Raw genomic sequence first — 27,581 nt, forward strand, 5'->3', positions numbered from 1 at the left:
GAAGTTACCTGTTGAAAAGAGAGCAGAGAAGTAACAGAATCTGACTTATGCAGGATTCCTCTGGCTACCAGCTAAGAAAACATTAGCAACTGGAAGACTACTGCTATAATGCAGGTGTGTGCCAGAACAGCAGCAAGAAATGTGGCAAATAGTGTTAAATTATTTAAATATTTTGAATATGGAGTCAAAAGGATCTGTTAATGAACAGATACAGGATGTGACTTTAACGAGAGAGACAGACAGAAGTATGTGTGGGGGATTAAGACCTAGATGGTCTGTGTCCTGAGCAAAGAGAAGAATGAAACTGCCACTAACATATGTTGAGTACATTATAGGAAGACTTGAGGAGGAAAGGGGTGAATATCACAGCTCCTTTTGGATGTATTTACTGTGAGAAACTAGTTAGACATCTGAATAGAGATATCAACTGGATATAGTTAGACCTATGACAGTGAGGTTAAGAAGTCAGGGTAGAAATGTAAACTGAGAGTCAGCATATAGATGAATTTAAAACTACGAGACTACTGAGATCTCCTTGGGAATCAGTGTAGGCAGAAAAGAGGACAGAGTTCAGAGCTCTGGGCTATTCAATGTTAAAGAATCAATACTTATAGAATGAATAAATCCCAATTTTTGCTTTCCAATTTTCAGATCTACTCAATATAATTATTTTATGTAAAAACAAAATCACTCTATATAAAAAGCTAAAACAATTTTGAGAAAGAAGACCAAAGCTGAAAGGATCATGCTCCCTGACTTCAGACTATACTAAAAAGCTACAGTAATCAAAACAGCATGGTACTGCCACAAAAACAAACACATAAATCAACAGAATAGGGAGCCCATAAAAAAACCCCACTCAACTGCAGTTAATTAACACAACAAAGGAGGCAAGAATATACAATAGGGAGAAGACAATCTCTTCAATAAATGGTGCTGGGAAAACTAGACAGCTACATGTAAAAGAATAAGATCAGAATATTTCCTTACACCATATACAAAAAAAAAAAAGCACAACTTTCAAACTGGATTAAAGATCCTGATGTTAGACCAAAAACCATGAAACTCCAAGAAGAAAACATAAGCAGAATACTCTTTGACATAAATCCATAAATATTTTTTGGATATATCTCCCAAGGCAAAGGAAATGGAAGCAAAAATAAACAAATGGGACCTAATTAAATTTAAAAAGCTTATGCATAGAAAAGGAAACCATTGACAAAAGGGAAAGACAACCTACAGAATGGGAGGAATTATTTGTAAATGATACGATCAATAAACGGTTAAAAAGCTCATGCAACTCAATACCACAAAAAATAATACCATCCAATTAAAAACTGAGCAGAAGACCTGAATAGACATTTTTCCAAAAAAGACATACAGATGGCCAACTGGCACATGAAAATATGCTGAACACTGCAAATCATCAGGGGAATGAATGCAAGTCAAAACCACAACAAAATACCATCTCACAATCTGTGAGAATGGCTCTTACCAAAAAACCCCACAAATTACAGACGCAGATGAGGATGTGGAGAAAAGGGAACTCTTTTATTCCCACGGCTGGTGAGAATGTAAACTGGTGCAGTCACTATGAAAGATAGTATGGAGGGTCCTCAAAACACTAAAAATGGAACTACTATATGATCCAGCAACCCCATTCCTGAATATATATCCAAAGAAAATACTAATTGAAAAGATACACGCACTCCCATGTTCACTGCGGCATTACTTATAACAGCCAAGATAAGGAAGCAACTTAGGTGCCCATCAACAGATGAATGGATAAACATATGAGATTATATATCTATCTATATACATGATATATATATATATCTGTATCTTAATCTTTCTCTCTCTATATATATATATACATATATATACACACACACATTGAAATGTTACTTAGCCATAAAAAGGATGAAAGTCTGCCATCTGCAGCAAAACGGATGAACCTAGAGAATATCTTGCTTATTGAAATGTCAAAGAAAGACAAACACTGTGTAACATCACTTATGTGTGGAATCTGAAAAATAATATAAATAAATTTTAATGCAAAACAGAAAGAGACTCACAGCTAGAGAAAACAAATCTGTGGTTGTCAAAGGGGAGAGGTAAGGGAGAAAAAAACAAGTTAGTGGTTTGGGTTTAACAGATGCAAACTACACAACAAGGATATACTGTATAGCATAGAGGATTATAGCCATTATCTTATAATAACCTAGGATGGAATATAATCTGCAAAATAATGAATCACTACGCTATACTCCTGAATCTGGGCGCTTCCCCTGTGGCTCAGTGGTAAAGAATCCACCTGCCAATGCAGCAGATACAGATTCGATCCCTGGGCTGGGAATAGCCCCTGGAGAAGCAAATGGAAACCCACTCTAGTATTCTTCCCTGAGAAATCCCATGGACAGAGGAGCCTGGAAGGCCACAATCCATAGGGTCACAAAAGAGTCAGATACAACGTAGGAATTGAACAACAATGCTTGAACCTAATATAATATTGTAAATCAACTATACTTTAAGAAAAAAATAAATTAGAAAGGGAGCAGGAAAAGAAAGATAATTGCCCTAAATTCCTCACAGTTGAAACTAGGGAGCTGAGATGCTACTAACATGTCAAGAAACAAGTTTTTAGTATTTTCTTTGAAATCAAAGACTATAACTGAAAATGTATAATGAAAAATCCTAGAGGGAGAGGGTGATTGACTGGAAGCTTAAAGTATAAGCAGACTCGTTTCCCCCTCTTTTAAGAGTTTAAAGCTAATCTGAGAATAAAAAGTACAGTTTAAAAGTTAAACCAGTGATTAAACACAGCCTGGTGGCAGTAGGCTCTAGGGAGCAGACTTGGAGAGAAGCAAGGCAGTCTCCTATTCTAACTCTTCCTAAACAGTGTATGTTGCTTCTATAACCAAAAAGAATGCCTAAGCTTCCTGTAAAATAGTACAGTGCATCACAATCCTGAAGACGTCTTTCTCCAAACTGCCAAGCTAAAGCTAGGCCTGCATCCTAATTTAAACATAATTACTAGCTGGATTCAAGTTTAAAGACTCTGCTCCCTCTTTTGTTCCTTTGTTATCAGTACTTTAGATGTGGTTTGGGGGCACTGGTGCTTCACTGTCTACCCTTAAACTAACAGAGTTCCTAGAGAAAAAAAATGTATAAAAATCTTCTCTATTCTGGGCTTGAACTGTTATTCCAGCCACAGAAAAAATGAAGGAGCATCTACTAAGCAAGACTAACGACTTTAACATATGTCATTGAACCATAACAACTTCTTGACACTGTTGAATGATGGCTGTCTCTGAAGGCAGTTACAAGTTGTATAGATTAGATTGTGGCTCCTATCTCACAGGATGCTATTTTGTTCTGTTAAATGCTTAAGTTATAAAAACAAACATTCTTTAAAGCAAGAATGTCTATCAATGAACACACCATACATCTAAAGATTAGCACTGCCTTCTTATCGCTGGAAACTGGGATTAAATTCAAAAATCTTAACTTCATTCATTGCCAATTTGATTTTTAAAAAAAGATTGCAAATAAGAGTAATTTGGTCTAGTTAGTCTGAACTAATGTACAGTATTTATAGTAGATTAAATCCTAAAGGAAAGTCTAATATAATGAGATATAATTATACAAATGTGCACATCCCAAAAAGCTAGCACCAACATGTAATTCATAAGCAGTTTGAAATGTATATATATGTGCATGTGCATACCTGCACACACACACACACACACACACACACACACGATTGCTTTATTAGAGCAGCTTATCCAAATGGCTTTCAAAGCAGTGTAGTACATATTTTTCATGGAATGTATTCATACTTTGGCACCTATGAGTTATGTTAAGATGTTTTCCATTCTAAAAATAACAACAAGAATGATAGTGATGATTCTAATGGAAGACTGAGAGGCAAGCAAGAAGCTGGAAAGGGCAAGAGGGAAGCACGGTTAGAGTGTAAAAGTCAAATTACCCTACTGTGGCTGTACAACCCTAGGGAGACAGATGAGAAAGATGTGTCAGGGAGACAGAGAGAGAGAAGAAATAGTCTGAGCTGTCAGACCATGTCTTGGAAAAGAGAAAGGCATGGTAAATTACCTAAAGATATAAAGTTGAAAGGAGAGAAAAAATCTAGATGACTCCTCTTATCTGGATTTCTCTGGAGTATGAGGTATATAGGCATTTTCAAGCACTGCCCCTCCTACAATACCCTCATTAAAAGTACCTCATTTCACAAACATGAGGCTTCCCTGGTGGCTCAGACGGTAGAGAATATGAATGCAGTGCAGGAGACCCGGTCGATCCCTGGGTTGGAAAGATCCCCTGGAGAAGGGAATGCCGATCCACTCAAGTATTCTTGCCTGGAAAATTCCACTGACAGAGGAGTCTGGCAGGCTACAGTCCATGGGGTTGCAAAGAGTCGGCAGTGACTGAGACACTTTCACATGTGTGTCTATTCATAAAGTCACTATACTCTAGTTTGCATTTATCTGCTGCTGCTGCTGCTAAGTCCCTTCAGTCGTGTCCGACTCTGTGTGACCCCAGTGACGGCAGCCCACCAGGCTCCCCTGTCCCTGGGATTCTCCAGGCAAGAACACTGGAGTGGGTTGCCATTTCCTTCTCCAATGCATGAAAGCGAAAAGTGAAAGGGAAGTCGCTCAGTCGTGTCCGACTCTTAGCGATCCCATGGACCGCAGCCCACCAGGCTCCTCTGTCCATGGGATTTTCCAGGCAAGAGTACTGGAGTGGGGCCTAACAACACATTAAAGCCCAATCAATTAGTTAAATTCTGAACTAGAAAGGCATCCAAATACTTTTTATATCTCTGATTTGGCAAATTCATTAAACAGTCCAACTAGATGCACTCTTTTAGGCAGATGTATGTCTGTGTGTATCTCAGATATATTTGGTCTTCATCCACCGTTTCTTGTTCACAGCTCCCAAAACCTTTGGAATTTTCTGAGCACAAAAAAGGGGGGTGGTGGCAGATAATATTTGATCTCTCGTCCTCAGTCCCTGAAAACTCTTCAGGGAAGGTGACTTTTGGATCTCACCCAAAGGTAGGGGCTGGTTGCCAAAAGAAGCAACCATGTGAACAGAGGGTTGGAACTTTCAGTCCCACCCCTTGATCTTCAGGGAGAAGAGAAGGGCTTGAGGCTGAATCAACTACCATTGGCCAGTGATTTCGTCAATCATTACTATGTAATAATGCCTCCATAAACACTCCAAAGAACAGCTTTTTGGACCCCTTTTTTCCAGAGAGCTTCCACCTCTGGGAAACAGACTCTGTCGTGCTACCATGCTGAGCCCCAAGCTTCACAAGAACAGAAACTCCTTCATTCAGGACCCTGTGCTATGTATATGTTCATCTGGCTGCTGATTCATGATATCATGAATATCATATCATGAATTCCTTAGATACTCATTTATAATACATCACTAATCTAGTAAGGAAACATATTTTTTAGTTCTGTGAGCCATTCTAGCAAACCAGTCAAACCCAACAATGGGGCATGGGCCAGATGTTCAGATAGCACTTGGATGTGCATCTGGCATCTGAAGTGGGCGATGGGCCTGTGGGACCGAGCCCTCTCCCTGTGGAATCTGACTCTATTTCCAGGTACGCAGAATTAGAAATCAGGAGAATTCTCAGACGTCCTGCTGCTGTCAAAGAATTAATTGCTTGCTGGATTGGGGAAGCCTACACACATACATGATGGCATCAGGTCTGGGAGACCTTTTCCATCCATACAAGTGACAACGGTTACTAATAAAAAGCACAAAGAAAAAGATGGTAAAGATTTTCTTAATTTGTTGCTTTACAAAATACACACTGTTGGTGTGAAGTACAGACAAAATGATACTGTAAGCACTTTGCCCAGAGGAAAACCAAGAAACCACTACTGTCAAATTTCTGACAAGGGACAAAACAAAGCTCCATATACCCAAAGCTATGGTTTTTCCAGTAGTCACGTACAGATGTAAGAGTTGGACCATAAAGAAGGCTGAGTGCCGAAGAATTGACGCTTTTGAACTGTGGTGCTAGAGAAGGTTCTTGGGAGTCCCTTGGACTGCAAGGAGATCAAACCAGTCAATCCTAAAGGAATCAGCCCTGAATATTCATTGGAAGGACTGATGCTGAAGCTCCAATACTTCAGCCATCTGATGCAAAGAACTGACTAATTGGAAAACACCCTGCTGCTCGGAAAGACTGAAGGCAGGAGGAGAAGGGAGCAGCAGAGGATGAGATGGTTGGATGGCATCACTGGCTCAATGGACATGAGTTTGAGCAAACTCCGCAGATAGTGGAGGGCACGGAAGCCTGGTGTGCTGCAGTCCACAGGGTCACAAAGAGCTGGGCACAACTTAGCGACTGAACAACAAGAAAACAAATTCCATTTCCCATTATGTCTGGACCAACCGCTAATATACATAATTCATAAAATATATGGTTTATAAACTCTGAATATCTGTTGTTGCTTCACCATCATTTATATGTCCTTTTTAGGACTCAAAACACATTCGTTAAATATTCATTTACTTCTTGCCACATAAGAGACACTGTTCTAGATTCTAGACGTATAAAGAATAAACATCCTGTCCTAGCTAAAAGAGAGCAGAATAAACTGACTAGCATACTACTGTGTAATGAACCTTATGACAAAGGAATGTGCAGGATGTGTCTGCAGCAGCACACGAGGATATTAAACCCAGATTTCTGGAGATGGTAGAAGGAGAGTACTCCCTACTCTTTCCCCAAAGTCCTTGCTAAGCCCTTTATATTGAAAAAAAATTAACTACCAGAAGTAAAATATATAAATAAACCCAATTAGTATGAACAAGCGAGAAGGCAATGGCACCCCACCCCAGTACTCTTGCCTGGAAAATCCCATGGACGGAGGAGCCTGGTGGGCTGCAGTCCATGGGGTCGCTAGGAGTCGGACATGACTGAGCGACTTCACTTTCACTTTTCACTTTCACGCATTGGAGAAGGAAATGACAGCCCACTCCAGTGTTCTTGCCTGGAGAATCCCAGGGACGGGGGAGCCTGGTGGGCTGCCGTCGTTGCTGGGGTCGCACAGAGTCAGACACGACTGAAGCAACTTAGCAGCAGCAGCAGTATGAACAAAGAGTCTTTTGTAAACATTTACAATCTAAAGGCCTTTCTTAAACAGTCTATTTTTAACTCAGGTTTATACTGTTTTTTAGGTTCATTTATTTGCTTTTAGATTTAGTCACAAACAAAACTAGTTTAATTATCTTCCAAATTGATATATAATTCTACAAAAGAATAAAGTAAAAAGGAACAACTGAAATAATATTAAATTATTGTACAGCTTATGATTTTTCTTAAAAATGTGTTTGGAAGGGGAACAGGTTAGAAAATTAATTTTGTAGTTTGAAGATAATTTTTTTTTTTTTTAGTTTGAAGATAAATTTTGATTAGAGTAAGATTCTACCACATATACAAAACACTGGACATTTTGCAGAGTTGGATACAGAGAAGAAATTATTTATGAATGACAGAACATAACTCAAAGTCGTTTAAGCTTTCCTAGAGATATCAAGCCAACCTGCAGAAAGCTGCACTAAGACCTCCCTTACTGTACATTCCTAATTCCCCTTTATTACTACACATTCCTGATCCCCCTTTATTACTGTACATCCCTATTTCCCCTTTATTACTACACATTCCTATTTCCCCTTTAAAACTTGAAGGCAAGAAAAAAATCATTCCAAAGTAAACTATGTACCTCCGTGTGTTTAAAAAGAAACCAGTTCAGTTTAGTTCAGTTGCTCGGTCATGTCCGACTCTTTGCAACACATAGACTGCAACACGCCAGGCCTCCCTGTCCATCACCAACTCCGGGAGTTTACTCAAACTCATGTCCATTTAGTCGGTGATGTTGTCAAACAATTTCCTCCTCTGTCATTCCCGTCTCCTCCCACCTTCAATCTTTCCCAGCATCAGGGTCTTTTCAAATGAGTGGGTTCTTCGCATCAGGTGGCCAAAGTATTGCAGTTTCAGCTTCATCATCAGTCCTTCCAATGAATATTCAGGACTGATTTCCTTTAGGATGGACCAGTTGGATCTCCTTGCAGTCCAAGGGACTCTCAAGAATCTTCTCCAGCACCACAGTTCAAAAGCATCAATTCTTTGATGCTCAGCTTTCTTTATAGCCCAACTCTCACATCCACAAATAATTATTGGAAAAACCATTGTTTAACTAGACGGACTTTTCTTGGCAAAGAAATGTCTCTGCTTTTTACATGCTATCTAGGTTGGTCATAACTTTTCTTCCAAGGAGCAAATGTCTTTTAACTTCATGGCTGCAATCACCATCTGCAGTGATTTTGGAGTTCAAAAAAATAAAGTCTGACACTGCTGCCACTGTTTCCCCATCTATTTGCCATGAGGTGATGGGACCAGATGCCATGATCTTCATTTTCTCAATGTTGAATTTTAAGTCAGCTTTTTCACTCTCCTCTTTCACTTTCATCAGAGGCTCTTTAGTCCTTCTTTGCCTTCTGCCATAAGCAGAGTGTCATCTGCATATCTGAAGTTATTGATATTTTTCCTACCAATCTTGATTCCAGCTTGTGCTTCTTCCAGTCCAGCGTTTCTCATGATGTACTCTGCATAGAAGTTAAATAAGCAGGGTGACAATATACAGCCTTGACGTACTCCTTTTCCAATTTGGAACCAGTCTGTTGTTCCATGTCCAGTTCTAACTGTTGCTTCCTGACCTGCATACAGATTTCTCAGGAGGCAGATCAGGTGGTCTGGTATTCCCATCTCTTTAAGAATTTTCCACAGTTTGTTGTGATCACACAGTCAAAGACTTTGGCATAATCAACAAAGCAGAAATAGATGTTTTTCTGGAACTCTTTTGCTTTTCTGATGATCCAATGGACGTTGGCAATTCAATCTCTTGTTCCTCTGCCTTTTCTGAAATCAGCTTGAACATCTGGAAGCTCATGGTTCACATACTGCTGAAGCCTGGCTTGGGGAATTTTGAGCATTACTTTGCTAGCATGTGAGATGAGTGCAATTGTGCGGTAGTTTGAACATTCTTTGGCATTGCCTTTCTTTGGGATTGGAAAGAAAACTGAGCTTTTCCTGTCCTGGGGCCACTGCTGAGTTTTCAAATTTGCTGGCATATTGAGTGCAGCACTTTCACAGCATCATCTTTTAGGATTGAAATAGCTCAACCGGAATTCCATCACCTCCACTAGCTTTGTTCATAGTGATGCTTCTTAAGGCCCACTTGACTTCACATTCCAGGATGTCTGGCTCTAGGTGAGTGATCATACCACAGTGGTTATCTGGGTCATGAAGATCTTTTTTGTATAGTTCTGTGTATTCTTGCCACCTTTTCTTTATATCTTCTGCTTCTGTTAGGTCCAAACCATTTCTGTCCTTTATTGTGCTCATCTTTGCATGAAAAGTTCCCTTGGTTGCTCTAATTTTCTTAAGGAGATCTGTAGTCTTTCCCATTCTATTGTTTTCCTCTATTTTTTGCACTGATCACTGAGGAAGGCTTTCTTATCTCTCCTTGCTATTCTTTGGATCTCTGCATTCACATGCTTATATTTTTCCTTTGCTCCTTTGCCTTTCCCTTCTCTTCTTTTCATAACTGTCTGTAAGGCCTCCTCAGACAAGCATTTTGCCTTTTTGCATTTCTTTTTTTTAGGGATGGTCTTGAGCACTGCCTCCCGTACAGTGTCATGAATCTCCATCCATATGTTCTTCAGGCACTCTGTCTATCAGATCTAATCCCTTGAATGTATTTGTCTCTTCCACTATATAGTTGTAAGGGATTTGATTTATGCCATACCTGAATGGTCTAGAGGTTTTCCCTACTTTCTTCAAATTTAAGTATGAATTTGGTAATCAGGAGTTCATGATCTGAGCCACAGTTAGCTCCCAGTCTTGTTTTTGCTGACTGAATAGAGCTTCTCCATCTTTGGCTGCAAAGAATATAATCAATCTGATTTCAGTGTTGACTATCTGGTGATGTCCAAGTATAGAGTCTTCTCTGGTGTTGTTGGAAGAGAGTGTTTGCTATGACCAGTGTGTTCTCTTGGCAAAACTCTATTAGCCTTTGCCCCGCTTCATTCTGTACTCCAAGGCAAAATTTGCCTGTTACTGCAGATGTTTCTTGACTTCCTACTTTTGCATTCCAGTCCCCTATCATGAAAAGGACATCTTTTTTGGGTGTTAGTTCTAGAAGGTCTTGTAGGTCTTCATGGAACCATTTAACTTCAGCTTCTTCAGCATTACTGGTTGGGGCAGTGACTTGGATTACCATGGTATTGAATGGTTTGCCTTGGAAACGATACTGTGATATTGAAAGGTTTGCCTTGGAAAAGAACAGAAATAGTAAAATACAAGTGAACTTATTTACAAAACAGAAACAAGCTCACAGAAACTGAAAACAAACTTATGGTTTCCAAAGGGGACAGTGGGAAGGAGGAGATCAGGACTTCAGGATTACCATCTGCACACTGCAATATATAAAATAAGTAAACAAGAACCTACTGTATAGCACAGGGAACTATATTCAATATCTTGTAATAACCTATAAAGGGAAAGAATCTGAAAAAGAATATACATATGTATTGAGTATATGTGTGTGTGTGTGACTGAACCACTTTGCTGTACACTTGAAACTAACATATTATAAATCAATTACAAGAAATAGCAAGATAGCCCAGAGAAATAATAATCAACTCAGTAGCAACCAGATGCCAGCACCCAGTCTGTGGTCTCTAAACAACATTTCTCATTGAAAGAAACCAATGGAAGAAATGGCATATTCCAGATCTAAGACAACAAGTGCACAAGATGAGCCTTGTATTTCAGAGCACGAGAGCTATCAAACACTGCTAGAGTCATATAGTGAAGACTCAGGAGCCAAGCGGAAGGGGCTACCATCGGCCAAACAAGGGACAAGTTAAGTACTGGAAAAAAAAATAATAAAGGGATATACAAGCTTTGAAAAGTAGATTTCAAAACTTGATTGACTGATCTATAAATTTCATTGCACCAACCACAATATATTCTTTTCAAATATAAAAATATATTTCCAAACTTTACTACATACTAAGCGAAAATGTAAATCTCCAATAATTTGCAAAAGGCTGAAAACATACAGACGGATCTCTGAGCGTAAAGCAATTAAGCTAGAAATCACTAACAAAAGGCAACTAGAAAATCTCCACACATTGTGAAGCTGAGAAATAAACCTCTAAATAAGCTATGGATTGAAGAAGTAATCACAGTGGCAATTTAGGGAGCAATAAGGAAAATTAAATTTTTAACTAAATGATAAAAAACATTATTTGCCAAACTTGAGGTGAGCATAGAAAATTTACAGCTACAAAAGGCAGTTTGAAAACCAAATCACTAGTCATCTATTTCAAAAAATGTGAAAGGGGAGCAAATCAAACCTACGAAAGTAAAGGATGGAAACAAAAAAAGAGCAGAAACGAATGACACAGAAATTAAAATACAAGAAAGGAAATCAACAAAGTTAAAAATTAGTTCTTTTAAAAGGGTAAAATTAATGAATGCTAGGCAAGACTAAACAACGTGATAAAAGAACAAAAATAACCAATACTATGATTGCTAAAGACAAAATAGCAAATCCTCCAAACATCAACAATATTTTAAAAGCAAAACGTACTTTTATACCAATAAACTTGAAAATTTACAACAAACAAATTCCTAGAAAAATTCAGCTTACTGAAACTTCTACAAAAAGAAACAGAAAATCAAAATAGTCCTAGTGAAACCATAATTTAAAAAAACTTTGCAACAAAGAAACATTATCTATTATTAATGCATTCGTTTGTATTTTTCTGTATCTAGTACTTTGCAGGAAGAATGGTAATTACTATTGGTAATTACAATGACATACTACTGTAACTGTATGCACCATACAAGCAGGTTATATTTGCTGAGATGACAATGGTAAATTTCAGATATTTGGCTTCAAGAACCTAAAAAATTAAAATAACATAAAAGGAACTGATTAGTCTATTCAACCACCAAAAACAAAAATGACAGTTTCGCCTCTCTTCTGTCCTCTACACATGAACACGTGTGTGTGCTCAGTCGTGTCCAACTCTTTGCGACCCCGAGGACTGTAACCTCCCAGGCTCCTCTGTCCATGGGATTTCCCAGGCAAGAATACTGGAGTGGATTGCCACTTCCTTCTCCAGGAGATCTTCCCAAGCCAGGGATCAAATCCGGGTCTCCCACATTGCAGCAGATTATTTACCATCTGAGCCACCAGGGAATCCCCTACACACTCTTCTATAAAACAACTAAGAGATAACAACTTTAAACAAAAAGCTGTAAGACCCAAAATACGGGACATTTGTTTTGGAAAGTTTTGTTATGAACTTCCTGGCATAAAGAGACATGACGAATATTTTTAAATGAATGAGTAAACTTGAAAAATACATTCTAATATCACACTAGTTCTAAAAGAAACAAACAGCAGCAAATAGACTCCATTTATCCTCTAGCGCAGAGTTTTTCCTCCTACACAAAGAAGGGCAAGAAACACATTCTGAGAATACACATAAGCCTTACGGCAGGAGACCAGTCGTATATAAGAACAGCCCTATTTTATTCACGTTTGTGTGTTTTAGATTCGACAACTCACATTTAAACATGCTAATGAATTAGGCCTTTTTAAGAAATTAAACTATTGGTGGGCCAGGGTCTGTTCAGGAGCTGCTCTTCCTCGTCATTACAAGATAACGTGAAAGCAGCAATAGAGGAGGTAACATTTTGATGTTACTCTGCTCCAGAAGAAAGCTCTCAAAAGCGTAATGTGCTAGATAGAGCAAAACATTTCCTTCCACCACCTTACTGAACTGCCATTCTCTTCTGAAAATTGTTTCTTGCAGTCTAAGAATGCAACAAGGTTCAAATCTTTCTTACACCCACTAAATCAGCACTCAACAGTGCGAATGATAATATCTGTAACTGTTCATAACACACATCTTGGGTTTTCACAGTAGCCGAAACTCAGTTCCTAATTATGCCATGTATGGCTGTAAAGGAGCGTAAATCACAAGACTAACGTTTCTGCCTACTAAAGGAAGTGCATCAAATATGGTGTGTGGCAAATGTGGAGAAACTGCAGCCTTCGTGAACTGCTGGTAGGAATGTAAAATGGTACTAACACTATAGAAAACAGTATGGTGGATCATCAAAAAATTAAAAATAGGATTACCATCTGATCTAGCCAATTCCACTTCTGGTTATATGCCCAAAGCAACTGAAAGTAGGATCTTAAACAGATATCTGTACACTCATGTTCATAGCAGCATTATTCACAACAGTTAAAACACAGACGTGTCCACTGATATATGAATGGACATACAATGGAATTTAAGGAATCAGTCTTCAAGGAGAAATTTCTGACACTTACTACAGCACAGATGAAATGTGAGGAGGCTATGCTGAGTGAGATAAGTCAGTCACAAAAACAAACTAACAAAACTGTATGATCTCACTTACATGAGTTACCATAGTAGTCAAAATTACAGAGACAAAGTAGAATGGTGGTTTCCAGGAGCTGGAGGAAGGGGAAGTAGGGAGTAACCGTCCAATGAGTACAGAATTTCAGTTCTGCAAGAATGAAAAGAGTCCTGGAGATGGATGGTGGTAATGGTTGCACAACAACATGAATGTACCTAACTGTATACTTAAAAATGGCTAAGATAGTAAATTTCATGTTATGCATATTTTACCACAATTTTTAAAATTTAGGGCAAAAAAGTGGTGTGCAATTTTCCTATTCAGAAATACCATAATTAGGTATCAGGTTTAAGACATTACCAACTTTCCTCAAAGATGAATATGTCTAGTTCTGTTTAGAAAGAAATCAGTCCCTACGGCATTGTGATCCCTTTCCATCATGCTCTAGTTATTCACACTGAGTCACTTAAACCTGAAGATCTCATCTCGTTTGTGAGTAACTGACCATGTCCTGGGGCTTCCCAGGTGGTGCTAGTGGTAAAGAACTCCTGCCAATGGAGGAGACATCAAGCGATGCAGATGTGATCCCTGGGTGGGGAAGTTCCCTTGGAGGAGGGCATGACAACCCCCTTCAGTACTCTTGCCTGGAGAATCCCACAGACAGAGGAGCCTGAGGGACTACAGTCCACGGGGTCGCAAAGAGTGGGACACGACTGAAGCGACTTAGCACACATGCGTGACCATGCCTTTCCTATTAATAGGCTGTCTGAAATCTTTCAAGCAAACTGGGACAGCAGTATGCTGCTTCTTAAGGACTGCCCATCAAGTAAGTAGTTCTAGAACTCAAAGTTTTAAAAGAAAAAAAAGTCCTAAATAAAAACAAACTGTAACACCTGAAAACATGTGATGAGGGGTTAAAATATATGAACAGAGTCCTAGGCCAGTAATAGTTACAGTACTGAAATACAGCAGGTTCCTATCTTGAGTTTCCAGTAAGAAATTTTATCATTCCCACTGTGTCAATATGTATTATCTGCTCAAAACTTAGCCATAAACTTATCTTCTATTTCTCTACAGGAAAAAAAATTTAAGGAGCAGGAGACAGTTTACTGTTCTGTTCTTCCTTTCAAATTTCTAAAGTTTCTCCTCCTTCCCTAAACCAAAGTAGCTGAAAGAATAAGGCCAGAGTTCACAGAGAATGTAGCAACTATCCAAAGTCAAGAGGAATATTCAGGGCATTTAAACGACATGTATTTTATAAAAAGCTGATTCCCCAGCCACTCATCTCCAAGAGAAAGAAAATTCAAAGTAGCATATTTTAAACGTCAATATAGTATACCTCTTCATTCAACTCAAAAACAGAAGAACAGTTATGAATATGGCAAAATTTCTCAATGGAAACGCATGAGGATTTCACTTTAAAAAAAAGTTATGACTATAATGTAATAGGAAATAGAGACTATAATATGCTAACTTCTTTGAGAACACAAAATACAATATTTAGGTACTATAGTGAGTTACAATCATTCAAAGTATATATGTAAATATTAAAGGATTGAGAGGAAAGAATACAAAATAGCCTCTGAGGTGAATGAATTTTTTAACTTTGTTAGCAGACTGTTCTTAAGATAAAGAAAACTGGAGATTCAATAAGTTGTGGATGAATGAAAGCGTCCATAAGCACCAAAGTGAAAGAAAGTGAAAGTGAAGTCGCTCAGTCATGTTGGACTCTTAGCGATCCCATGGACTGTAGCCTACCAGGCTCCTCCATCCATGGGATTCTCCAGGCAAGAGTACCAGAGTGGGGTGCCATTGCCTTCTCTAGGGATCTTCCCGACTCAGGGATCAAACCCGCGTCTCCTGCATGGCAGGCAGACACTTTACCCTCTGAGCCACCAGGGAAGCCCCATAAACACCAAACCATGAACCAAAAGTTAAAAAATGACTATAAAGCAATATAATAGAAGGCATACAAATTTCAATGGATAAACTAAGCACAGAATAATTTAAAAAATCTGTAAAGGACTGTAAATCTTTGTTAGGAATTGACAGTCAGCTCTTTTACCATCCTATTAACTGTTGATGGTACAACTCCAGATTTAATCTGGAAAACCAAACAAGAGTTGTAAGAACAACCACTTATTAAATACAAAAAAATGTCAGGGATTTGCATGCTTCCATCTATCGTTACTAATCTTCAAACAAATCCTGAAAAATGGGTATAAAGTCATTTTTATTTTAAAAACAGAAAGGACAATCAGATATTAATGCCTCCTAACAGAAGTTATACACTGCTGTGAAGAACTCATGACCAAAGGGGGGAAAAAAATCAAACCTCATTCATAAGTTTCTGGACCTAATTGCAATTTATAAAAACTAAGGCTAACAGAAGAACACATTAAATGATACCATGGAGATTCAATATGCAAACTCCAGATTGTGATACATGAGAAAACAACCAGGCTTTTTCAGTAAACTGCCAAGGGGGGAAAAATGTAGGAAAGACCTACAGATTAATAGATACTCCAGCAGTATATGAGCCATTGCAGGGAGTTCCCTAGGGGCCCAGTGCTTACTGAGGACTCGGGACGTTCACTGCCAGGACCCAGGTTCAATTTCTGCTGGGTGATCTAAGACCCCACAGCTGCATGCTGCACCCCACCCTATCCTGCCCCCCAAAAGAAGACGGAAACAGGCGTATAAGCCATTGCAGTGTATGAACCTTATCTGAAATAGATATAAATAAATTATTAAAAATTTATAAATAAGAATGTAACTGAATACTGGCTGGACATTTGATATTATCAAGAAATTTTTTAAAGTATTTTACAGGTGTGAAAACATGATTTTGAAAAATATGTTTCTAAAAACAGATAAAGAGAAAAGAGAAAAAATATATATAATAATACAATCTCTGGAGATTTAGAAAAATGAAAAAAAGAAAATGCACTTTTTAATCAACACTTATCCACTTTTTAGTCATTACTTAAGTAATGAATTATTTATTACTTAAATAATAGTCAAAGAAAGTTCAAAATCTAAATTTAAGGTTATTTACTGGTGTACGTATCACACAGTATAAATAATTTGATTGGGAAAGCAATAATCGTTCTATATAAACAGCAACACTTAAAACAAATATGCTCTAAACAACTGAAAACTGATTTAACTTCAAAATATCTACTTTAAAATTGGAAAAAAAATTTTAAACCACATTAAAATTGTGAATCAAGTAAGAATTAAATACTTTAGTTCAAATTAGGATAGGGGAATTAAAGGTGAATATTTACCTAATGCATGAAGAAATCATTTATCTTTGAGGGATCATAAGAAATAAAGAAAAATGGTCAAATGTAATAACATTTTATACACATTTAAAAATACAAATTATAAAGGCAAAACAAACTGCAAAGTTAGTGATTATAATGTACAAAGTATCCCTTCAAGCATGTAAAAGCTTCAGACCTCACAATAGTTTTGAGCACCGAGTGTACGCCACTGCTTGCTTTAGAAGCTTTTACCTTTTCTTGGAGGGGAGTCACTGACCAGTAGAGGGCATCAGAGCACCTACTGGGGGCCGGAAATGCTCTGCATCGTGACTTCAGTTACGGTATATACACAGATAAACATTCATGAGCTCTACACTTATAATTTGTACCGTTTAGCACATGTAGGCCGCACAGCAGTCTTTTTGTGAAAGCTCATTCGTACGCCTCCCATTGTGGCTACCTGGCCTTATACACCACTTGGATGCATCTCTGGGACAACCAGAGAGTGGAGGCGATGTGATGTGATGACAGACGCTCTAAGTAACTCAAGAGGAGAAGACAGATGCATACTTTGAACAGCCTACTACCTTTAACAGCTAAACACTCAAATCACTGGGTTCTATTCACCAATCTACAGCACAAAAGTACTAACAGAGTATTCACATATTTCTCCATCAACTACGTAATTATGCTACCAGGTATGAACGCAACTATTTTTCTATGCATCAATGTTTCTCAATAGTCACTGGTATACCAACACCAAAATTTTGCCAAGTGCTACTCAGTCCAGTCGCTCAGTCGTGTCCGACTCTTTGCAACCCCACAAATCGCAGCACGCCAGGCCTTCCTGTCCATCACAACTCCTGGAGTTCATCCAAACCAGGTTCATCGAGTCCGTGATGCCATCCAGCCATCTCATCCTTGGTCGTCCCCTTCTCCTCCTGCCCCCAATCCCTCCCAGCATCAGAGTCTTTTCCAATGAGTCAACTCTTCGCATGAGGTGGCCAAAGTACTGGAGTTTCAGCTTTAGCATCATTCCCTCCAAAGAAATCCCAGGGCTGATCTCCTTCAGAATGGACTGGTTGGATCTCCTTGCAGTCCAAGGGACTCTCAAGAGTCTTCTCCAACACCACAGTTCAAAACCATCAATTCTTCGGCACTCAGCTTTCTTCACAGTCCAACTCTCACATCCATACGTGACCACTGGAAAAAACCGTAGCCTTGACTAGACGGATCTTTGTTGGCAAAGTAATGTCTCTGCTTTTGAATATGCTATCTAGGTTGGTCATAACTTTCCTTCCAAGGAGTAAGCGTCTTTTAATTTCATGGCTGCACTCACCATCTGCAGTGATTTTGGAGCCCAAAATAATAAAGTCTGACACTGTTTCCCCATCTATTTCCCATGAAGTGATGGGACTGGATGCCATCTTCGTTTTCTGAATGTTGAGCTTTAAGCCAACTTTTTCACTCTCCACTTTCACTTTCATCAAGAGGCTTTTTAGTTCCTCTTCCCTTTCTGCCATAAGGGTGGTGTTGTCTGCATATCTGGGTTATTGATATTTCTCTGGGCAATCTTGATTCCAGCTTGTGCTTCTTCCAGCCCAGCGTTTCTCATGATGTACTCTGCAGAGAAGTTAAATAAGCAGGGTGACAATATACAGCCTTGACATACTCCTTTTCCTATTTGGAACCAGTCTGTTGTTCCATGTCCAGTTCGAACTGTTGCTTCCTGACCTGCATATAGGTTTCTCAAGAGGCAGGTCAGGTGGTCTGGTATTCCCATCTCTTTCAGAATTTTCCACACTTTATTGTGATCCACACAGTCAAAGGCTTTGGCATAGTCAATAAAGCAGAAATAGATGTTTTTCTGGAACTCTCTTGCTTTTTCCATGATCCAGCAGATGCTGGCAATTTGATCTCTGGTTCCTCTGCCTTTTCTAAAACCAGCTTGAACATCTGGAAGTTCACGGCTCACATATTGCTGAAGCCTGGCTTGGAGAATTTTGAGCACTAGTGCTACTAGTATACAGTTAAATTTTTTACTTGCCTTTATTTTATTTATTTTTTTTACTTGCCTTTATTTTAATTTTAACTCACCTTATCTGATAAAATCCACACATTTACTGGTTTGAGTCACAGGTTTTACTTTTTAAAAAACACTAATACTTTCCTAAAATTCAAAACCGTTCATTGATGTGCTGGCACATCTCACATCACCATACCAAATACTGGTAGAGATCGCCACAAACTATTTCTTCCCTATGTCCAGTGTCACGGCATGCACTTTCCCTATCTGGATGTAGCATTCTGTAGATATGCGGAATATGAGTAAACCCTATTTCACATACACACCTCTAAAAGTTGTGGACCTTTAGACAAACTATTTTGTATCTCTACCTCAGTTTCCTTGTAAATAAGATTATGAAGTTAAAATGGCCATTACTGAGATGTCTTTAAACTCTAACATACCTACCATCTAAAAGCCAGTAGCTGTACCGCTTGTCTAACTACTGCTGACATAATCAGTCCAATGTAAAAGAATACAAGTTGTAAGGTAGCACCTCAACTTTAAGGACCATACTAGGACCTTCCTTCAGAATACTATATTAAGGGGGAAAAAGAACATGAGGTAACTTATAATAACTATAACAAATCAATAAAGCACATTACAGTTTTCTTTTTTCACATTCACCTGAAATCTTTCTTCTGCAGGATCAGTACAAATAGCTCCTAGAGAGGGAAAATATCAATTCAAATAGGTAATCAAAGCAATATTTATCTATCTTAAATATTTTATTACAACTGAAATACACACATTCCCTCCTCTCTCTCCTTCTCTTACTCCATGCACCACCCCACCCCACCCCACCCCCCCGCACCCATCCTTTAATGGAAAGGCATTTTCACTGAGTGGATCTACAGATTAGAATTGAGCACTATCTTCAGTGCTTAAACCACACTGTAACACATTGTTTGAGATTTCTAGTGTCAGCTCTCTAACATGAAACAAAACTTTAAAACACTTGCAAACTCATAAGTTTAGAGAATCCTACTGTGTTTACAATGAGTTTCCCCTATGTTTCCTAGTTATCCACACACCAAGTCCCAAAGGAGCAATGTGAATGGGCCCAGATGGATGCCCTTAGAAGCAGCAGGTTACAACACAGAAGAACTCTGAGCTTAGTGAACCCATATATCTTATGGGCTGCATAATGGGTGGTAAGCATGCCTATCCTTTGCTCCAGAGGAAAAAAATCTCTGTCTTTCTAGGCTATTCATTACACAATAATCTTTGAAAAGATAGTCCAGAACAAAAGGCAGGCAGTGCTTTACTTGAAAGATATGCAGAAATGTAAGACACCAAGAAGGAACTGTATCCCAACATTCTTTTCATCCCTCTCTTCTCCAGTACAATGCCCTGTAACATTTCACCTTGTACTACAAAAGTATTATTATTCGTGACAGATCCAATCATTAGTGATTCGCAAGCCAGTCCTAAGAGCACTGTTGCACATGTCCACTGAGAGTAGCTGAAGAGTCTTTTCATATATCAATCACACCTCATCAAGGTCAGCCCTTAAGTACTGCATGTCGATTGCTTTGAAGTCAACCATCCCCCCAAAAGATTCAGGGGTCAAAATGGTAACACAGAAGCCCCCAGCCTCTATCCTCCCACAGAGAACAACAATCAGACAGCTATCCATGAGCAACAACAGCTCTGGGAAGGATATGAAGTCCATGTAAAAAACTTCAGCAACACGGTGGAACAAAAAAGTGGGGGATGACGGGTGAGGGGAGAGAACAACCCTATCAAAAGGGAGGGAAGAAAGCTTCATTCTGCTTTCAGCATCCATCCCCTAGCCAGCACTGCTTAGCACGAAGGGGAGTTTCCCCAGAGAGAAAGAGTTCCCCATGCCAGGAAAGGGGCATCAGAGTGAGCAACCGGCTTCCTCAGGGTTTCTGGGCAACGCACAAGGTCCCCACTTCGATTTCGCCCCTCCTGAAGACCAGCAAAGCTGAGGCAGAGATGGCTAGGAACCAGGAAGAACAGCCGGGGTTACCAAGGTCACCACAGTGTCAGCTGCTCTTCAAAGGGCCTGAGTTTTACAGCTTTCTCAACTGGAAACAACCAACTGCCAGCACAGCTGCCGCGAATCACCCGCAGACCTCACCAGCTTTGGTCCCACAGGCGTCTGAGTTCACCAGCTCACAGCTGCCTGAGTCCCTCCCTGCTCCTTCCCCTCCCCTGCCCTCCACAAGAGCCCAGAACCACCCCAGCAACCAGTCCTGGCCTCTCGCTGCACGACTGCAAGACGCTGTCTGGACTTCCACGGCTGACTCGGCCACCACACGCCTGCTCCAGGAAGAACCTCCAGCTGTGCACTTGCATGCCACAGGCATCAGGCATCAGCTCCTACTGTCCCGCGCATGCCTGGAGGCCACGCAGCCACGGAAAGTCATGTCCACACCTGGGCCCCCGCAGCTGCCTGTGGACCTGTCACTGGCCTGCAGCACCGTGCTCACCTGCAGCCGGCCCCGCCCGCCGTGCGCCTGCACATCCTGGCCCAGCCCCATCAGGGGCCTTGACTGTCCCCCACCTGAAGCAAGACTCTAGTCAGGGTAGTGTCTGCTGACAGCCACGACCTCCCCGGGTGTCAGTGCACCCACAGATGACACCAACCCTTCCTGCCTACCCTGGCATCCAGCCTACATGTGTGTCTGGAACCTCACCTGCCACTATAAGGGTACCTGTAGCTAGCTGACCCCGCAGCTGAGCCCGTGCACACCACCAGTTAGAGCCACTACCACTGTGTGCCCTAGACTCTTGCCCCTGGCCCGAGGGCACTTCTGAGGACCTCCAAGCCCTTGAAGCCCCGATAGATCTTTGCAGTGCTAGCCAAGGACCACACAGTTGTTAATGCTGCGGATCCCGGCAGCCTGAGCCAAGGAGCCACCATGTCTCCTCTGGACCCAGTGCCACCCAGTGCTGCCCAGCGCCCCCATACTTGGTGCCGCAGACCACTAGACTCAGAGTTCACACCACACTTCGGCAAACCCCTAACCACAGGTTAAAGTCTTGCCTTGCTGAAGTCAGTCCACCAAGTCATGAGGAGGCAATTGCTTCTTCAAATACACAGATACTTATCCAAGGATGCTGCTGCTACTGCTGCTAAGTCACTTCAGTCGTGTCCGACTCTGCGACCCCATAGATGGCAGCCCACCAGGATCCCCCGTCCCTGGGATTCTCCAGGCAAGAACACTGGAGTGGGTTGCCATTTCCTCCTCCAATGCATGAAAGTGAAAAGCGAAAGTGAAGTCGCTCAGTCATGTCCGACCCTCAGTGACCCCACGGACTGCAGCCTACTAGGCTCCTCCGTCCATGGGATTTTCCAGGCAAGAGTACTGGAGTGGGTTGCCATTGCATTCTCCGTATCCAAGGCTACAGGGATCATAAAGAAAAAGCGAAATGTGAATCCACCAAAGCAATACAGTAAACCTCTAATAACCCTGGTGGCTCAGTGGTAAAGAATCTGCCTGTAATGCCGGAGACATGGGTTCAGCCCCTAGGTCAGGAAGATCCCCTGGAGAAGGAAATGGCAACCTACTTCAATATTCTTGCCTGAAAAATCCCATGGACAGAGGAGCCTGGCGGGCTACAGTCCGTGAGGTCCCAAAGAGTTGGATACGACTTAGCAGCTAAGCAACAATAACTGGCCCCAAAGAAATGGACATGCAGGAATTGTCTGACAAAGAATACAAAACAATTGTTCTAAAAATACTCAGAGTGTTACAGGACGGCACAACTAAAAAGTTAACAATGTCATGAACACAACATAAGAACACGATGAGAAGATTCAATACCAAAACAAAAGCAAAACAAAAAACCCAAACCACCCAATTTAAAAAATGGGCAGGAGATCCAACTAGACGTTTTTCCAAAGAAGACATATGAATAGCCAACCGACACATGAAAATGTCCTCACACAGAGCAATGTGAATCAAAACCACAATGTGGTATCACCTCACACCTGTCAAATGGCTATGATCTAAAGTCTACAAATAATAAATGTGGGCAAGGATGCGGAGAAAAGGGAACCCTAGTACACCGTTGATAGGATTGTAAATTGGTGCAGCCACTATGGAAAACACTATGGAAAACACTATGGAAAACAGCCTCAAAAACCTAAAAACAGAACTGCCATACGATCCAGCAATTCCACTCCTGGGCACTAGCCAAAGAAAACAAAGACGCTAACTTGAAAACATACACGCACTGCCCCCGCCCCATATTCACTGAAGCATTATTTACTATAGCCAAAATATGGAAGCAACCTAAGTGTCCATCAACAGATGAATAAAGAGGATGTGGTATACATACACAACAGAGAATTTATTCAACCACAGAAAGAATGAAATTGTGCCATTTGCAACAACGTGGATTGACCTGAAGGGTATTACGCTTAGTGAAAGAAGTCAGACAAATACTCTACCACTTTATATGTGAAATCTACACAATAACACAAATGAATGCAAATTACAAAACAGAAACAGACTCAGATATAGACAGGACAACTAACGGCTACCAGTGAGAAGAGGGACAAAATACAGGCATGGGATTAAGAGACACAAACTACTGTAAATAAAACAAATAAGCAACAGGGATATGCTGTGGAGCACAGGGGAATACAGCCATCGTTTGTAGTAGCTTTAAATGGAGTAAAATCTGTGGAAATACCGAATCAGTATGTTGTGTATCTAAAACAAATAGAATATTATACATCAACTATACCTCAACAAAAATAAATAGATAAAAATAACATATAGTAACTTAGGGGGAAAAAAAATCCCAAGATGTGAATTCACCAGAGAAAACATAAAAAAAACCCACAGGAATTTGGGAGATGAATATAATCACTAAGCTGAAGAATTTCAACCGCAGCTGAGAGTCAGAAAAATCTATGAGCTCACAGGCAGGTCACTGATAATTAGTCAGCTAGTGGAGAGCGGAAAAAAACACCACTAATGAAGAAAGCCTACAGGTCTTATGAGATTCCTTCAAAAGAAACTACATTATTACTGAAGTCTCAGAAGGAAAAGAGAAAAGGATAGAGAGTTTATTTACAGAAATAATGGCTGAGAAAATTCCCAAACTTCGGGAAGAGATTTGAACATCAAGTTCATTAAATAGGTCACCCCAAAATTTCAAACCAAAATTATCTTTTCCAAAAAGGGAACCCTCCTACACTGTTGGTGGGAATGCAAACTGGGTACAGTCGTCATGAACAGTACGGAGGTTCCTCAAAAAACTAAAAATAGAACTACCATATGACCCAGCAATCCCACTTCTGGGCACATACCCAAAGGAAACCTTAATTCAGAAAGATACATGTACCCCAATATTCACTGCGGCACTATTTACAATAGCCAGGACATGGAAGAAATCTAAATAGAGAGACATCCATCAATAGAGAGACGGATAAAGAAAATGTGCAATATATATACAATGCAACATTACTCAACCATAACAAGGAATGAAAGAGTGCCCCCCCCCCCCCACAAATACACACTGGAATATTACTGCTACTCAACCCTAAAAAAAGAACAAAAATAGTGCCGTTTATAGAGATACCTGCACTCCCATGTTCGTTTGTGGCATAATTCACAACAGATAAAACATGTTAACAACCTAGAAGTCCAGCAACAGAAGAAGGGCTGAGGAAGGCGTGGGGCTGCCCTGGCCCAGTGGGTAAGAACATGCACTCCAGGGCAGGGACGCCGGCTTGATGCCATGTCAGGAAATGCACATCCCCAGGGAAACTAAGCTAGCGTGCCACAACTACCGAGGGTGTGTGCTCTAAAGCTTTCGCTCTGAAACAAGAGAGACCTCCACGCCACAGTGAGAGGCCCTGTGCCACCACTAGAGAGAAACCCCACACACAGGCCAAAAAAAAAGAGTATTGGCGTGGCCAAAAGGTTTGCTCAGGTTTTTCCATAATATCTTATGAAAATACCAGAAGGAAACTTTTGGCCAACCCAATATATATGTACAATGGAATATTATTTTGTCCATTAAAAAAAAAAAAAGGAAATCCTGCCATTTATAACAACATGGATGGACCCTGAGAGCCAAGTAAAGTAAGTCAGATGAGAAAACACAAATCCTGTATGATCTCACTTATATGTGGAACCTAAAAACAATGAAGTCATAGGAACAGAGAGTAGAATGGCGGTAGCCAGAGGCTGAAGGTGGCCAGGGGAGAAATGGGGAGATGCTGACGAGAGGGTATAAACTTCAGGTATGCGAGGAGTAAGTTCTGGGACTGAGGAGTAAGTTCTGGGACTTATCGTAGGCAGCATGGTGACTATAGCTAACAACGCTATACTGTACAGCTGCAGGTGGTCATGACAGCAGAGCTTTACTGTTCTTACCATACCACCAGAGACAAAAGGGCGGTCAGGCGAGGTCAGGGATGTGTGCTAACTGACCTTTCTGTGATAAATACTTCATAACATATACATGTATCAAATGACCACACTGTACACCTTAAACTTATACAGCATTTATTACATGTCAGTTATAGCTCAATAAAGCTTGGGGGTAGAGGGGAGCATGTTAACTTTTATTAACTCAAAAATTAATATTATTGAAACCTTGGCACCACGGATAATACCTGGCACACAGCTAACACTTAAAAAAAATTCATTTAATGAATAAAGGAAACAAACAAACAAAAAAAAAGGAAACAAAAAAATTTCTTAAAAGTAATTGACTTGAGGGACTGCTCTGGTGGTCCAAGTGGCTAAGAACCCATGCTCTCAATACAGGGGTCCTGGGTTCAATCCCTGGTCAGGCAACAAGTTCTCACATGCCTCAACTAAGAGTTCTCATCCTGCACCTAAAAACAGATCCCACATGCCACAAGTAAGACCCAGCGCAGGCATGTAATGATTTTTTTCAAACTGACTCCATAGTTTAAATCACATATTCAAATAAGGGTATGACCTAAAGACAGGGGAAAGCAACTAAAGTACAAAACAGACCAGTCTTAGTAAGTGCTATTTCATGGTCATGGCAAATCTATAAAGGCTGAAAGGTCCAAACCCAAGTTCAGCCAAGAAATAGTTAAAAGTGCAAGGCTAAACCAACCAAGAGCTTCCCTGGCGCCTCAGTCAGTAAAGAGCCTGCCTGCAGTGCAGGAGACCCAGGTTCAATTCCTGGGTTGGGAAGATCCCCTGGAGAAGGGAATGGCTACCCACTCCAGTATTCTTGCCTGGAGAATCCCACGGACAGAGGAGCCTGGCAGGCTTCAGTCCATGGGGTCCCAAGAGTTGGACATGACTTAGCAACTAAACCAAACCAAACCAACTAAGAAGCTGTAATAATGTTGTTTTTTTTCCTTTAACCTGTCCATATTTACTTCCTCTTCCTGTGATAACACACTGAGCTCTTCCTTTGAGGAAAAGGTCCCTCCTCCTCCAAAGTGAACAACTGGTGCCCTGCCCTTCCTAACAAACAGCAGGCAATAAACCCAAGCCAGGTCACTAAGCCCCTATCTGCCTCAGTCTCTGAAAAACCTGAATCATGAGCAGAGTGATCACATGACTGGGAACAAAGAAGAACTGTCGCAAGGGGAGCTCCGAAGGCTGCCCACTGCTCCCTGCTCTCTAGACCTCTGGAGCGGCTCAAGTGTCCGTTCTTTCTAAACTCAGTTTCTCAGCTTTTACTTTCAGAGCATGAGCTGGTCATTCTAGTGGTTTACTTAAAGCAGTCAAAGAACCCTGAATGGTAGACACAGGTACTATTTCAGTCACTTGTAAGCAAAACAGGCAACCTCTGAATAATAAAAGCAAAATGAAAGTTAACTTCAAAATAGTTTAAAATGCATTTACAAAGGTGAAATCAATGTCAGACCTAGACTATAAAACACTATATATGCTATCTTAAGAAAAAATACAACAGCGTTATACTCACCCGTTTGTTTCTGGCTAGGCGCCCTAACTTCATTAAATCAGATCTATCATATGAACATCATGCAAGATCAGATTTTTATCAGAGTCATAAGAAGAAAAGATTGTGTTTAATCAGAAATGTGCTCTCTACCTCAATTTTAGTTTGGATCTTACTACCCAAGGTGCTTCCTCTGGAGCTCCTGTTTCGTATCTTCTCATCCACTATCAAATGAAAGATCTGTGGTCAACTGCATGACTAGTACTAAGAGGAGAAACATCTAAAAATATCTATTCAAGCAGCTGACTGACATTTCCATTTGTCTGACTGACCCACTGCAGTCTTCATGAAACAAACACAGGAATGCACTCAGAGTGCTGATAAACTCTTCTAAGGCCCCGGATCACAGTCTACAACAACTTAAAAGGGAAGGTTATTAACACCTGCCTGGTTTCTAAAATCCTAAGTTGTGTCAAGTGCTAAGCTAAGAAATATCTTTCAGAGGAGAAATGTGATTTTAGTAAGAAGAAAAAAATACACATATATTTCTACTGTGGCCTAAGACTTTATTTTACACTATAAATTAATTAAAATGCATAATCCAGGGAATTCCCTTTTGGTTCAGCGGTTAGGATTCGGCGCTTTCACTGCAGAGGGCTGGATTCTGTCCCTGGGGAACTAAGATCCGACAGGCCGCATGTCTGAGGCCAAAGAAAAGGAAAGGAAAGAAAAAACAAAGAAAAAAAATGCATAATTGAGATCCATCATTAACAGTTCCAGTATGTGAGAAGTGAAGAAAATGAATACAAAATAGGCAGAACATAAAAATCTCTGCCTGGGAAAGTAC

At 40.3% G+C, this 27,581-nt stretch overlaps 1 protein-coding gene across 1 annotated transcript in view; it reads right to left on the reverse strand.

The window, feature by feature from the left end:
* The window catches only part of OSBPL8 (oxysterol binding protein like 8), a 131,197-nt gene extending 104,242 nt beyond the window's left edge, over nt 1–26,955 (reverse strand). Inside the window, 1 exon segment of the mRNA XM_052640309.1 lies at nt 26,888–26,955. Within this exon segment, the coding sequence (XP_052496269.1) occupies nt 26,888–26,955 (68 nt within the window).
* Nucleotides 26,956–27,581: the final 626 nt, after the last annotated feature.

The sequence above is a fragment of the Budorcas taxicolor genome, chromosome 5, assembly GCF_023091745.1.
Source record: "Budorcas taxicolor isolate Tak-1 chromosome 5, Takin1.1, whole genome shotgun sequence".
Classification (NCBI taxonomy): domain Eukaryota; kingdom Metazoa; phylum Chordata; class Mammalia; order Artiodactyla; family Bovidae; genus Budorcas; species Budorcas taxicolor.